The following is a 15,465-nucleotide window of genomic DNA, read 5'->3' as shown; positions in this document are numbered from 1 at the left end:
AATTATTCATGAAAACCTGCCAAAAGTCTCAGCACTAGATTTGGCAGCAGTTTCACTATCAAATTCCTTTAACTCTCCACAGCAATATAAAGAGAGTGAAGGTACTTCAATTCTTAAGTTAACCTGTTTAAAAAACATTTGAAAAATCCTTCATTTAAGAGACTGAAAACCTCTGCTTTGATTGCAGAAAGTACGAAAACTGATAAATCAGTGATCTTCAGCAAACCAATTAAAAAAATACAGCTAGCTACAATATAGCTGTTGGAACAGAGCCCAAAAAATGGTATTTCACTGAAAAACGACTATGCAAAAACAGCATAAAAAAGACTCCAGTCCTGCTTCCAGTGAAGTCATCATGCATTTTACCATTGATTTTAAACACACCAACTTCAGCCTGGATACTAACAAAAGCACAAACAAATGTTATGGCTACGTGCATTATGCATTAATGCCTGGAGGTTCCAACTTTGCTGTTATCTACACAGATTTTTCTGATCTACTTAGACAGGGTGAGTATTCAGATGACAGAAATGGTAGGAGATATCAATCTTTCAAAATTATATGGAATAAAGCATCACTAACAGCACTACTCTCAAAAGCAGACTGTTTTCTGGATGAGATAAATTGTTCTGAGTGGACAGCAGAAATGACCCATATAATTCTGAACATGATTTCATCATAGTTAGCCAACATCAAAGAAAAGTGCCATTTTTTAGATTAAAAAAGATATGTGTTCATTCATTTCAAATTACTTGTTTTCTTCAGTTGCCCTGTCTTATGGACTCCTCTCACCTATTAAGCATTTCAGCTTCTCTGATGGAAAAAAATGTATAGTTTACATACTTGTCAAGTTTATAACAGCATTCATAACACAGAACTACAGATGCAGGGTTTGGGGTTCATTCCATGGGTATTCACTGTATCCTACCTTTATATCCATGTGGTTATTATTTACTGTTGTATTCCTGCATTGTACACACTGCACAAAAACAGAGCAATGAACATGCTTCCCTTCAAAAATTCTATAATTTTGATTACACTTTTTAAAAGTTATGAAATACAGAAATTGAGCACCTCAAATTTTTTTTGTACTAACAATGTAATTATTTCTCACCATTTTCTATGTAGGAATATTCAAGTCTAGCTGCTATGACAATGTGATCTTTTAGTCTTACTTTCAATTTGAATTCAGGATTAAAAAAAAAACCAACACATTTGCTACATAGCAAATTAAATAGAGATATACAGCAAGAAATTTACATTTAGAAAGAAAAAGTGGACTTCTAATATGGTAGTAAATTGTTTTTGACTTTTCTGTCCAGGCTCTCTGGAGCCAGTTTGATCCTGTTCTCTAGTACATTGGCCTCAATGCCCTCTACCATAAGAAAAAAAATCAGCTGCAATGCATACATATTACTTAGTGATTTCCCAAAATAATTGGCAGTATGTATTGTGTATCAGCAAGCAAGTTCAAGTTCAGCTAGAGCTTTGACAAATTCAGGGAAGCATAGCTGTACAAAATGAAGATGAAAAAGTTGTACTAGCGGAAAGCCATTTAAAGAAATTAAGTTGCCTTTAACATATTTGTATCTTCTGAGACTATGAGCACAGTCAGACTTCATCAAATTGGACACAACCCCAAACTGCTCAGCTCTCTTCATATTCTGTTCTAGACATACAGAAAAAGAGACCCACAATGCTTTGGAACATGATCTTCTAGTGCACACATCAAATATTCAAATCATATAGCTTCTTCTCATTAGTATTCATTGCCAATGGGCCAGTATTCAGGAATATACACAGTAAGGAACCTACTGAGAATAAAAGCCAAGCTATTTTGCTGCATAATGTACGTCAAGGATATGACTTATTAAGACAAAACTCACAAAATAAGTAACTAAGAAGCTTCCTTATGAAATATTAAAATTATGTTTTGTTCTCTAGCCAATCCTCCTGACATTGCAAACAGTCTATACTACAAAGATGTCCCTGTCCATAAATATTGAACACATGCTCCTAATGTATTTGCTAAACAATTTGGCACTATCGCTTCCTAAAAGACATTAACTATTAACACAGCTTTACATCATAAAGAGCACAAAAAAAATCCTGTGGGTCTTCCTTTTCTGAGTAATCTTCTCATTTGTGTCTGGACAAAAGAACAAAGCACCAGAATAATTCCAACCACGTTTACTACCACAGTGCAATTTAAAAAGAATATATCAATTATGTTGGCAAGCTTATATGTATATCATGTAGAGAAAATGACACATAGCTGCACCAATACATGCAGAAGGAATTATCAAACCAGCATACAAGCAGTATGTTGTTGGTTGGTTGAAAATGTCTGAAGTATCAAAAGCTCTCTAACAAAAGCTCCTGCACTTTTGCCTCCCCAAATAATAAAACCCAAGATTATGATGCTAAAATTCATAGTGGTATACATATGATACGAAAAAATTGCACTCAAAATACAAGCCCAGTTCTTATCCTCAGCATACTGCCACTCCTGTAAGACAATACAAACCTCATTCCTCAGCTCCTTGCAGAACACCCAACTATTCTATTGGGTGACACTAAATGTAATAAAACAAAATGCAATATTGTTGAAAAACTGATTGTGACCACAATTAGTAAAATTACATTTCATTCAAGCACATAGAATCCATTCAAATTGACTGCAATTATCCATTAATAAATTACAAATGCACAATCCTTCTTTTTCCCATTACATTTTGCAAATTACTACCCTTAAAGCAGGTAATTCAGTAAAGAGAATGATTACTCCATTCTGGTTTTAGCCTAGATCACTGTCATAGAAGCTCCTAAGGCAATAGTACAGTATTTTATCTTTGTCTTTGGAATCAGCTAAAAACCTGGATAATGTAAAACAGTTTATGAAGAGCAAGACTAAAATGAAACCTTTAAGGAATATAGATCGGAAATTAAAGGACTGCTTTGCCCCAACTCGCCGAATAAGGAATCAACTTTAAGAGATGAGGAAGCATCCTAAGCTAAATAATCATATAAAAGTGTTAACAATGAGAGATAAAACCAGTGGTGTATTATACCTACTGAAGAAAGCAGAAAGAATATTGCATGTGTCTAACATACGTGTTAAAGTAATACTGTAGCCTTTTTTACCAACCAGCCTGAAAGATTGGGGTTCATCTCACTCACCTCCAGACCCCTACAGCTGAGCTAATCAGCCCAGGCTCCAGGGTCAGTGGGCACAGCAGCCACATGACTCATCTTTTGTAAGTCTACTTTAGGATGAGAATAATTGTACCCTAGAAGCGCCCTTTTTCACAACAGAGTGAAAAAGGGAACTCAGGGAAACTTGGTGTAGGAGTTCACACTGCAGAGATCCTCACTCAGACAGATAAACTGCACCACCATTAAGAGAGAAGAGGAACAGGTATGTAGTAAGTGAATACGCATATTCAGTAAATGCCAATAAAAAGAGGGAAAGAATAGAAAAAAATACTGTTAAGTGCATCTGTGTGTCACCTCCTAACAGTAAATGAATCAGAAGGTCCAGTTTAAAACTACTACAAGAAATGAGAATTGGCATAATCTAAATACGGATTAGCAAGCACCCATTGCTAACAATTAGAGGCTGATTTGAGCCCTTCACAGTAACATCTATCACCCTTTCAATCATCTTTTGTAGCAGGAATCACTGTAACTCTGGATGCCTTTGTGGTCCATCTACCATCCTCATCCCGGAAGATGGAAAAGATTAACTCAGAAGGTGAAGAAGGTTAATGACTGTTTGCTAATGGCCACCTATTTTATTCACTGCAATGCTCTACCTCCTTAGAGGTAGAGAAAACAGAAACTGTGAGGAAAGAAGCGGAAACAAGAGAGACATTTGTGCTAACTGCCTAAGAATATTAAAAAACTTAAAGCCTCTGGATACATACTTAAACTAAGAAATTAATCCTGTTTTATGGGTTTAGAAATAATCCAGTTATAAATATAATCCTATCCAAAGGTTTGCCAGAATATTTACCTTTCTAAACCATAATGCATCTGAAAATAGCCCAGCATTTTTTTTTAAACTAGATAGATATTCACTATCCCTGAAATAAATTAATACTAAAGCGAGTTAAAAAGAATTTGATTATGTTCTTCTTAATATTCACGGAATAATTTTCATGGTAAGTGTTCTCAAAGCCTCAGTTGCTATATAGTTATAAAAGAAAGGACCAATGTGCAAATTACAGAGATAAGTATCCCAATTATCAAGGAAATGTAGGAGATAATAATGCTGTTAGTTACCCTTTAAGAAAGAACAGTACTTCCATGGTCCTGTAACTTTTCCTTTTCAGCTTCTACAGATTTTATAGTTGCATAATACTGCCTGTAACCTGACTTGCCAGGAGCTAACGGTAAGACTGAACAAACAAAACCTGCTCTGTCCTCACATCAGATCTTTTTATCAAATTCAGCTGAAGAACAGATGACCTTTAACAACGGCATGCTTCTGTCAAACAGCCCTCACTGGCCTTTCAACATCATCAGGAGAGTTTCTTTGCTCTACCCAGTGGTCCCTCCAATTACAGCTACGTGGTATCTTTCTGGCAGCAGTATGAACTGTCACCCCTTACGCTCTGATCCAGGTGTTTCCAAAATATGCTGCTAAACAGCAATGTTGGCACACAGCAGGGGCTCTCTTTTCTAGGAGAAAAGCCACCCTTTTGAAAGCAGAATGTATTCAGCATTAGTAGAATATACCCTTTCAACATTTCCTTGTATGCAGAAGTGTTTCCCTTTATTAAGTGAACCTCAGAGAGGCAAAACTAGATGTTCATTTGGATTGGAAAACTTGCAGGCCTAAATGGAGCTGTGACTTCTATAGGTGAAACAATATGAAATACAATTTTCTGTTCCCAAAGATGGCTATTTAATACAGTTCAAAAACTTAAGGTAGTGCAGTCATATGTGTAAACAGACACTATGAAAAAAAATTAAAGGGCAGATACTCAAAACATATTCAAAGGTTCAGTTGATGATAAATGTAATAAATGTGATGTAATAGCAGTGAATTCTTACTCTTCTAAAGCCTGACGCATGTTTCCAGATTCTTCAAAGGACAGAATATCAATGATTTGGTCGTTCATAATTGTATCTTCACTAAAGAAATCACCTGAATTAAACTGAGAATGCTCCAGCTTGTGATTTTGGCTGAGTTCATGCCGTATCTCCTAAAAAGAAAAAAAACCAGAAAACCATAGAATTACAGCGTGGTTTGGGTTGGAAGGGACCTTAAAGATCATGTAGTTCCAAGCCCCCTGCCATGGGCAGGGACACCTTCCACTAGACCAGGTTGCTCAAAGCCCCATCCAACCTGGCCCTGAACACTTCCAGGGATGGGGCATCCACAACTTCTCTGGGCAACCTCTTCCAGTGCCTCACCATCCTCACAGTCAAGAACTTCTTCCTTCTGTCTAATCTGAATCTGCCCTCTTTCAGTTTAAAGCCATTCCCCCTTGTCCTATCACCACATGCCCTTGTAAAAAGTCCCTCCCCAGCTTTCCTGTAGGTCCCCTTTAGGTACTGGAAGGCTGCTACAAGGTCTCCCTGGAGCCTTTTCTTCTCCAGGCTGAACAACCCCAACTCTCTCAGCCTGTCTTCATAAGAGAGGTGCTCCAGCCCTCTGATCATCTTCGTGGCCCTCCTCTGGACTCGCTCCAACAGGTCCATGTCCTTCTTCTGCTGGGGGCCCCAGAGCTGAACGCAGTGGGGTCTCATGAGAGCGCAGTAGAGGGGCAGAATCACCTCCCTCGACCTGCTGGTTACACTTCTTTTGATGCAGCCCAGGATACAGTTGGCTTTCTGGGCTGCAAGCACACATTGCTGGGTCATGTTGAGCTTCTCATCAACCAACATGCCCAAGTCCTTCTCCACAGAGCTGCTCTCAATATACTCATCGCCCAGCCTGTATTTATGCTTGGGATTGCCTCGACCCATGTGCAGGACCTTGCACTTGGCCTTCTTGAACTAAGTAAGCTTCAGATTATACAAAAAAACTTACAGTGAGCATCTGATCTAATTCTATTGCAGGTAACTCTGGGTGAGAATGTTCCTACTTATCATAAAACAGTACAGCTGGAAAGAGTATAAAGAGATACTGCAATTCAGGTGTGTACCTGAAATCAAATATACTACTTTTTTTTCAGGCTGAACTTTTTGTATATAACTGATCTGGAATACAAATGAAGAAATGAATGGAGAAGACAGAAGACTCTACATTGACTTTGGTAGGCTTGTGAAAGCCTTCTAGGAAGTTATCTTCCACTATAAACTTTGTAGGCCAATTTTTTAAAAATTACCACAGTGTACAAATTATATATGGCAAGATTACAGTATTACAAGGTGAACAACATGAAAAACTAATCCTATGTATGACGGAAATTACTATACAAAAAACCCACTATAAATATCTGATGCTGGGATGAAACTGGCCCTTTTTTATGTTTTTGTTATCACAGCTTTTTCAGTAAAAAGAAACAAGGCACGCCCTTTTCATTTAAAAGGATTAATTTTTCAGACCTAAGAGAAATAAAAATTGTTGATGGAGTAATTTTCAACTGGAGAAAATAAGTCTGGAAGTGATTTGTGAGCTCCTCTGGTCAGTCCAGAGGGATAGGAGATCCGCCACCATCCCAGCAGAGGAGGGGTTCAAACCTCTGAGCACACGTCTCTTAAAGGACTGTTCCAATCACTGTAATATTCTGACTGAGGTCTCTAGCTCCCTCCCATTGAAGTTGCTCCACTTTACATAAACACATAAATAATTAATAGAAGCAAGGGCTGGAACTTGGGCCAACTTGATGAATATTTATCAGAGTCTGTATTTTCTCTCTCCATCCCAGTATGTACTGAAATACTTTCTCCAAAATAGCACAGCTTGGATAAAGAACACTGAAAATGCTCCATCCCCAAACCCAATTGTTTTGCTTAATCACTCAAGAGATTAAGACACATCCAAGGAACTAAGAGACCTAAATTCAAATCCCTATTCCTAATAATCAGAAATACAATTTGGACCCAAGTCTGCTGTGCTGGAGGTGAGTGGTCTACTCCCTGGGCAACTGCTTATAACCCACAGACATCCTGCCTCTCATTTTGAGGGATGAAGAGGAGAGGAGGAAGGGAGGAATTTGAAAAGAAACTGATAGCCAAAGTGTGATCTCCCTCCAGTCCAAAGCTAACATCCAGGTACTGAAAGCAGTTCTTCTGATCAGATTGTCATTCTTACACTCCCCTCTGAATCTGATTGTGCTAAAGATTAGAGGTTGTAGAGGTTACCTTACCTGCGAATCCAATCCATCACTTGGTGGCTTTTTATTTATCTTCAAAAACTCTTTAGACAATCTGTATTAGTTAGGAAGTTATATCATCAGATACGATCAATGAAAAAATTTAAATAAAGTACTGTTACAGACAGTATGACTCACCTGTTTTTTACTAAGGAAACTCCATTTTAGTATTTGGGTTCGGTAAACAATGAAAAAAACAGCACACGTCAATACAAGAGAAACAAAAAAAGCAATGAAGAACCCTGAAGCATGGATGGCATGGCTGTATGAAATCTGAAATTAAAAGACCATGTTATTAAAACTATATTTTAAATATATAAAAGATCAGACTCAAAGATTATAACTGTAAACAACATAGTAAATTATTTTTAAATGGCTTCACACAACTTCAGGGTTTCTCAGCATTAAGTTATAATTACTACATTTTTATTAATATTTTCAAAAAAGTGTCTTATTTTCCATAGGTTTTCACGTCAGCATGGTTCATTATGTTAATCTAGTCCAAATTCCTGTCTAACTCCAAGCAACAGAACTCACACAGACTGAATTTTAGGTGCTGTGACTTTTGGGTGTCCTATACTTAATAGCCTCGTTTCCAGTGTTGCCAAACTCTCCTAAGTCTCATTGATATTGGTGGCATTTGATGTTGCTCAAAGGCTCTGAAAAATCAGTCTAATGTTGGCTTCCTTTAATTAATGGCCATTTCTCGATTCAATAAAACTGAGTAATCACCATAGGGAAACAGCACCAATATGAGTTCAGAATAAATATGTAACTGACAGTTGACAAAACCACCCAATTTGTGTGCACCCTTGTGGTTTCTGCATGAGCCAGAGTCAGAAAAGAACAGCAGGAGCACCGGAACCATGAGCCAGCTAACAACTTTGTAAGCCTTTCACTTTAGCTCTTAATTTAATCTTTAAATTGAATTTCATTAAAATTTAATTTTTACTTCATGCTCCATGTAGCAAAACTTAATTCAGTGTTTGTTTAGTTCTTTGCGATCTTTGGAGGAAAAACACAGCACAGCTATTAGTATAATGTTTCACTACAAACTAATCACTCTGTTGGGGCTAGAAAGTGTAAATAATTAACATGCTGCCTGCAAGCTGGGCTTGGTCATCTCTTGGAGCAGAAACCTGAGAGCATTCCATGGAGTCAACGGTAATTCTGCATAGGAAGCAATAATCAAACATGGTCCACAATTTGAAAAGGATTTATTCCAATTTTACAGCACAACTGTATCCTTTTACTGCCTAGTTTTTTTCTCTCTGATACATTTTTGTACACTGAAAATCTGTCATATCTCTAACTGAAAGGAACTGTACCACATCAGACTTTGTTGTTTTGAAGGCTCAGCTCCTCAAAGCTGCTGGAGGTGCTCAGCACTCATTGATTTCAACATCTTTTCAGTGGAATTGGGCGATGATGTCAGTATCAAGGATATCATCAAGATGTTAATACAGGCTACTATTGGCACTTGCACAGTTCCAGGAAGAAGATCCAAGGTTTACTTCACAGTACCGTACACGTAGAATCAACAATTGCTCTGGCTGATAGATGTATGCTTGGTTTATTTTTTTGTTTTGTTTTTTAATGCGCTTAGTTTAAAGTAAAGAAACCCTTGAAGCACTTTGACGTTCACTAAAATTTTTTGGGACTAAGTACATATCTGAGTAAACCAGCCATGTGCTGAATTCCTTCTAATACCGTTCAATATCTTTAAGTTCTAAACAGAAACAAGAAAGAAAAGAAAAAGAGGAGCAACTCATTAATTTCATGGTTCCATGTGTAATTACCAACACATTGTCTGAATGTTTTTTCTTGATGTAGCTTCCTACTACTTTGGGCAATTGCTTCCATTACGCTCTCCTCTACCAGGGCTGACCACTAAGGACACCCAACACATCTACATCAGTGTCAGTACCAGCTCTCTCCTACTCTGACTCTGCACTGCCCCCAGTTCCTAGCCATGAGCTCAGTTAAAGCTGCATCACTTTGCATCAAAATATCTTCATCTTTAAATTTATCTGAAAGATGATTATGTGAATATTAACTCTCCTCCATAACCCAGTGTTTACTCCCTTCACAGATCAAAAGGGTTTCGCCCATACCACTTGAACAGTCACTGAGCCAACAAACACCTGTGTGTGACTTGGAAAAAATGTAATTTCTCTTAAGTCAATCTGCTGTCCCCAGGTTCTCCAGTTGCACTAGGTGGCCAAGAGGGAATCACAGAAGGGTTCTCACTGACCTCTGCCACACCACGGCTCTGCCTGAGGTCCCACCACTTTCAAGGAACAGGAGATGCAGTAGGTAATACTTAGGAAAAAAATGCTGCTTTGGAACCACTTCATCATTTGGCTGAATTCACTCGCATTTGTCTAATTTCCAAGCACTCTGTGAAATTTAGGGGTCTCTCTAGGCTTCTGGGGAAAGCAGGAATCTGGTGAGGCTATGGGTTCAGTGAAGCTGAAATGAAGCTGGTTAAGTTTTGATGGAGAAAAAGCACTGGCTTAGGAATGATCCTGTTGCTTTCTAAGTAAAAGGTGAGACCTATGGCAGGGCAATCAGTGTGCATCAGGGCAGGTGGTTCTGTCAGATGTTATGCTCCAATGGAGAAAAATAGACAGGGAATTACCTGTGCTTTTATACTTAAAAGAAAATGGGTTCTGGAATGACAGTCCATGTCATTGGGGGCTGTAAACCCAAGCAGGAGGACACAGCAGGCACCTAATGGCATCTGAAAGGATCACAGCGGATGGTGCAGGGCAGGTGCCAGAGCCCTGCACAAGCCACAGGATAGGACCAGAGTTGGCACTGCAGGCCAACCTTCAAACTACTGACACATCAGTAAGCCTCAAAAGCCGTATCCTAAGCTAACTGCTTAAGCCATCCCAATAGTGAGAAGAAGCATCACAGGCCAGAGTTTCTTTCAAAACCTGCTGTGTTCCCACTGATTTGAAGGATGCCGAGGGAACAAGCCTGGTAAAAATCAGATCAAAGTAATTATTATCATTCATCCCATGCAGTGTGCTTAGACGGGAGAATCTCCTTTCGTCCTTTTCACTACAGTTTCCCATTCAGCATCAAAACCACCCAAAGGCAGAGGCACATAGTACTGACAGCCCCTGAAGTGCTGCGGGAAGACATCTGGCATGGACACTCAGATGAGCAACAGTCATATTTTTTCATAACCCACAAAATTACCTTGTCACATGGAACCAAGCACTTTCTTCCAGCAGCGCAGAAGAGAAAATCCACAGGGTTTGTAAAACTTTAAAGAACAGCACAGCAGCCAAGTGTGCAAACAAACCATGTGCAAGCTGATGGGACCAATTTAGCATGGCACTGCCATGACTACATAATTAATTCTTCTCTTTTCTGTCCCCAAAGTCAACATTTAGTATCCATTTAGCCACACGTGTGTGTTAGCTTTATCACACCCATGAACAGGTATAAATAATGATTTTCAATAAATAAAATCTGAGACTGAGAGCATTTATGACAGCTGAAGATATGGATGAAATACATTGCACCTCTTTCAGCTGATCGTAATTTCCTTGCACAAACTGGTTTCCTTCTGAAGCACCTTATGCTTGGCTACAGCCCAAAGGCCAATACTACGCATGTGAAACATGACGTGTTCCACAATTTCTAAGCTTTATTTTTCAAAATTAACAGTAGTCTCCACACACCTTTACCACACATTTTAATTACAAACCCTGTTCATTTAGTAAGTTCAAATGCAGCTGAGCCAATTTTACCTAACTATGGAATAGTCCCCAAGAACTTGTTGAGGTCTAACTGTCAAGTTCAAGTTGGAAAAAACCCCACACTATAAAGGTTTTAACTATAGTAATAGATTGCAGGAATTTTCATGGTGGGCCAAGACCAATGTAGCTTACAGTCTTAGCTTAGACATCGCCAACTGCTGCAGATCAATTCACACTGAACACTACAGAAAAGCAGCATTCATTAAGCTATTTTTCTAACCCAGTCAGCTACTGCATGTTTTACACATTCAAGAGTAAGAGTTTCCAAAAAATACATTTATGGTAATCCCAAGCATAATACTTAGCTATACAAATGTCCAATCCTTTTAAATCTTACTAGATCGTTATCTAGGAACAATGAGTTCTCTAGCTCATGTAGTTTTACTTTATATCATGTTTAATTTTGGCTTTCATTTTAACAGAATGGGCACTTGATCTTGAACTATGAGAAAGCCAAGTCTGGACTTACATCTGTTACACTAATAGAAGGTAAGAGGGCAAGAGATCCCCAGCAAAAGAGAATACAGGAACAAGAGGCCCCTGTGCCCAATCTCCAGATAGACTACTGATTTTAAAGGTGGAGAGGAACTCACGGGACAGGCCCGTAGAAGGAGTGAGCAGCCTAGTCCTCAGGACCTCTTCAGGCAAGCCCCATCCACATGAACTTTAGATTTCAAATGATACAACCACGGCAAAAATGTTCTGGGGTGAAACAAACTATTTTCTTCTGCCTGAACACAAATAATCACGTTGTTCTTGCCAACCAAGACACAGCTCCTTAAAAAAAGACCCCTTGCAACACAGCAGCCTGTCAAGGTAATGAGGGGTTAGGGGAGAAAAACTAGTTTGGTGAAGAGATTATTCTAGCAATGAAACTGATGTATACAGTGAGGAGTTCTCTAGCAAAAAATTATCTAGAAGAGAAACACTGCTGCAATCAATGTAATTTTGAAGGTTTATCTGGCCTCTTAGAAACCATGTTAATTCAGAAGCCAAGAACAGAAAGTCATATTGGAAGGATGACTAGTTAAAAAATGAAAGGCAAACATAAACTACATCTCTTTTACTGCAGTTCTATTTCTCAGGCTCCCCACACAGCTATTTTCTGGTTTGTGTATCAGCATGATACACAAACCTTTTCTCAATAGCTGGAGATGGCTCCACCCTTTTGGAAAGGCAAAAAGCTCTCTCATGGTGGCTAGGCACAGAAGCAGGTGAGCATTCCTCATTACAGTTCTCTGTGCCTGGACACTTCTTCAAATGAAAAAACATGGCTAGGCATATAATGGAAGTTTTATTTCCATACTAAGTATTGCTGCTTTAAGACAACAAAGACCCCTTATCTTGACTCCTGTTTTCTTCCTCTTAAAATCAGAGAAGGCAGAACTTGTGTATGATTAATAGTCAGTAGCTGAGTGATGAGATATAAGTGCATAAGTACATCCTTAGCTCCTGAGATTTAGTTTAGATTGTCCATAAGTTTAAGCAGGAGAGTCAACACAACAGCAAATCATAGAATTTACCTTGGTCTTTTCTTCTTCAGTTATGGTGAACGATGCCGTCAATGATACAAGATGTGTTTTATTCTGAGATATAAAAATATTACATGTATTAAAAAACAACGAGCAGAATCCATGGCAAACAGCCCAGAGTCTCTAGAAAAGCCTCTCCTTGGAAGATAAGCTATACTTCTCATTAAGCTTAAACCTGCAATAATTCTGATAGGAAAATGCAGTGTACTTAGTGGTAACAGACATGGAAGCAGCTGCTCTGTGGGATACTCTCCCCTTATAATCACACAGAGGCATATTCCAGTGCTCACAGAATTACATTATTCTGTGCCTATAAAATCTGGGTTGACTAAAAATGCACAGAACAGGAGCCACAGTCAGTGCCTATGTCTTTACTCTTAGAATTCCCTGGTTTTTGAAGCCTTGATCTCTACCACTCTAGTACCACTCTCATGCACATTGTACATATCTTCCTCTAAAATAAAGAAGATACAGCAGTTGAAATGAAAATACATCTGCACATTCTAATTACATGCAATTATGAAAACCACAGAAAAAATAACAAGCCATATTTAAGAATTGAAAAATTTCACTTTGGAAGAAACCACTTGTCCTGCCTCCTTAGTCCTGCCTCCTAGTCAAAGCTGGGCCAACTCCAGCATTAGACCGGTTGTCTTAGAGCCTGGTGCAACCAAGTTCTCAAAAATCAGTAAGGATGGAGACTCCTCAGCTTCTCTGAAAAATCTTTTTCAGAGCTTCACAACTCTCATACTAAAAAAGTGACTTCCTTATGAGCAAGGACGTTTTCCTTTGCTGCAACTTGTTTTTTTGGTTAAAAGAAATTATTTTCTGATAAAAGTATGGCAAAACTTTCAAACTTTCACACACTACAGGAATACACACATAAGTAGGTGGAATACCGTTATTTCCAGGATACATAGACAAACTGGAGAGAAATACAAAAAGTAGAGAGAGAAGCTACAGGACAACACACAAACATACTTCACCTATTTATGGAGGTCTAGGACTTCCCATGCTACAAAGAATATCTCATGTACTTATAAATTCATGGTAAACAATCAGAGAGCCTAAGAACCTCATTACATGCAGGCCTCATTACTTAGGCAGACAAAAACCACCTTGGAGACTTTTTTTTTTTTTTTTTACAAAAATTGTGAAGAGCAAATTAAAATTGTAAAGGACATACCTGTGATGAACTCCTGAAAGTTAGCTTTGCAGGCAGTGTCAAGACCCTGCCATCCCACATTTCTTTTGCATCAAGAAGTGCAGAGTAGTTGATTGCAAAGTGTTCTCCACCTGTTAAAACAGAGGAAAAATACCCAAGCTGTGTAGATTAAGCAGGTGAGGTACATCTGCCAGTGCAATAGCAGCCTCTAAGTAATCGTGTCTGCATTTTCTTAAACAGTAGCTACATAGACTTGAAAACAACCCAGTACAGTTGCACATCTTTTTTTACACAAGAAGACTGAGTGTGAATCTCTTCACAGCTGAGCACCCAGCTGAGCTCAGCTGCAGTTACAGATGTTGCAAAATTTGAAAAGCAAGTTCAATATGAATAAAACTTCCAAGGAGCTTTTTAGGTTCCCCTTTAGACTGTGCTTCCTCACCAGCAAAAGTGCTCTGCTAGGAACCAAGCTGCAGTAAGCTCACAACACTGACTTCAAGTGAATTCAGCAGAGGAGGTAGCCAGAGCCTACCAGCATAGTCCAGAGAGGAAGGATATGGACATCTTTGCTCTGTCCCAGGAAAATTTCTCAAAGATCCCTGGGGAAGGCTTGGGACAGCACAGGAGCTTTTCCTTTCTGACACAGCAGATGCCTCACATCCAGAGTAGATAGTTCCTGGCCACATGAGTCCAGCAACATCCTTCGTATCTGCTGCCTCTAAGAAATCAAGCAATTTTGGCCCAGGATCTGGAAACTGCATTAAATGATGTGTCAAGCTACTGAAAAGCATCATGTTTTGACTGACAGTAAAACTCAACATGAGATATTTAAAAATAATTGATTTTTTTTTTATAAAATGGACAGCCTACATTATAACCACTAACTAGTTGGTTCTCCTCATGTTGAAACCAAAGAGAAATCTGACTGAGATTTCAGCTGAATTTTGATTCACAGTGTACTCTAGCACTGAAAAATTATCATGGCTAACATGCAGCGTGACAGTACATAGGCCAGTGTAAGTATAGCCTTTCTGTCCAGCCCTAGTGGCAAGGTATGGGCTGAGTCCAGGACTGACATGGTAATGACAAAACTTAAAACTATGCAGAAATTTGTTCTGCCGGATTTTCTTCCACTTCAGTATTCTTCATGCTGATTTGTGCAGCGTATATGGGCTAGAAAAGCTAGCTTCAGATCCAGATTCAGTAATGATAAATAAAGTAAGTAACTGCTCCAACTCGGTTTAACTAGATCACCTCTGCAAACCATTTTTCTATTCTTTCTCAGGGATCATTCTTTCTTAAGAAACTCTGTTGACAGCCAGCAATTCCTTGACATTTAAAAAAACCCCACCCCTGTTATCAGTACCACTACTCACACTGCTGTTATTGGAAATGGAGTCTGGCTATGCATTTGCAATCAGAGAGCAGTGCCAGGTCTACTTATTTCCCTTTCCTATTTGGAAACCTTTCACCAGTAAAACACTATCATAACCCTAAATACTTCAACCATAAACAGGTATCACTGAACACTTCCGAAGATCCAAGAGAAATATCATGACTCTCACATGCAAGCTGCTAATCTTCTTTGTGCTTAGGAAAAAGGAGATGAAGAAATCAAGAAAGGTAAAATTTTATGAATGTGCAGTGATCCAACTGCTACCAAA

General features: G+C 38.7%; 1 protein-coding gene across 3 annotated transcripts in view; it reads right to left on the bottom strand.

Moving 5' to 3' along the window:
- The window catches only part of EVC2 (EvC ciliary complex subunit 2), a 78,951-nt gene that overhangs the window by 46,272 nt on the left and 17,214 nt on the right, over window positions 1–15,465 (bottom strand). For all 3 annotated transcript variants that reach the window (XM_075022894.1, XM_075022914.1, XM_075022905.1), the window contains exons 6-9: window positions 13,823–13,932; window positions 12,628–12,690; window positions 7,467–7,601; window positions 5,059–5,210 (exon numbers count right to left, since the gene is read on the bottom strand). In XM_075022894.1, the coding sequence (XP_074878995.1) occupies window positions 5,059–5,210; window positions 7,467–7,601; window positions 12,628–12,690; window positions 13,823–13,932 (460 nt within the window). The remainder of the gene's footprint in view (window positions 1–5,058; window positions 5,211–7,466; window positions 7,602–12,627; window positions 12,691–13,822; window positions 13,933–15,465) is intronic.

Source organism: Buteo buteo, chromosome 1, assembly GCF_964188355.1.
Source record: "Buteo buteo chromosome 1, bButBut1.hap1.1, whole genome shotgun sequence".
Lineage (NCBI taxonomy): Eukaryota > Metazoa > Chordata > Aves > Accipitriformes > Accipitridae > Buteo > Buteo buteo.
Note: the sequence above shows the minus strand (reverse complement) of the source record. Positions and strands in the feature narration are given on the sequence as shown.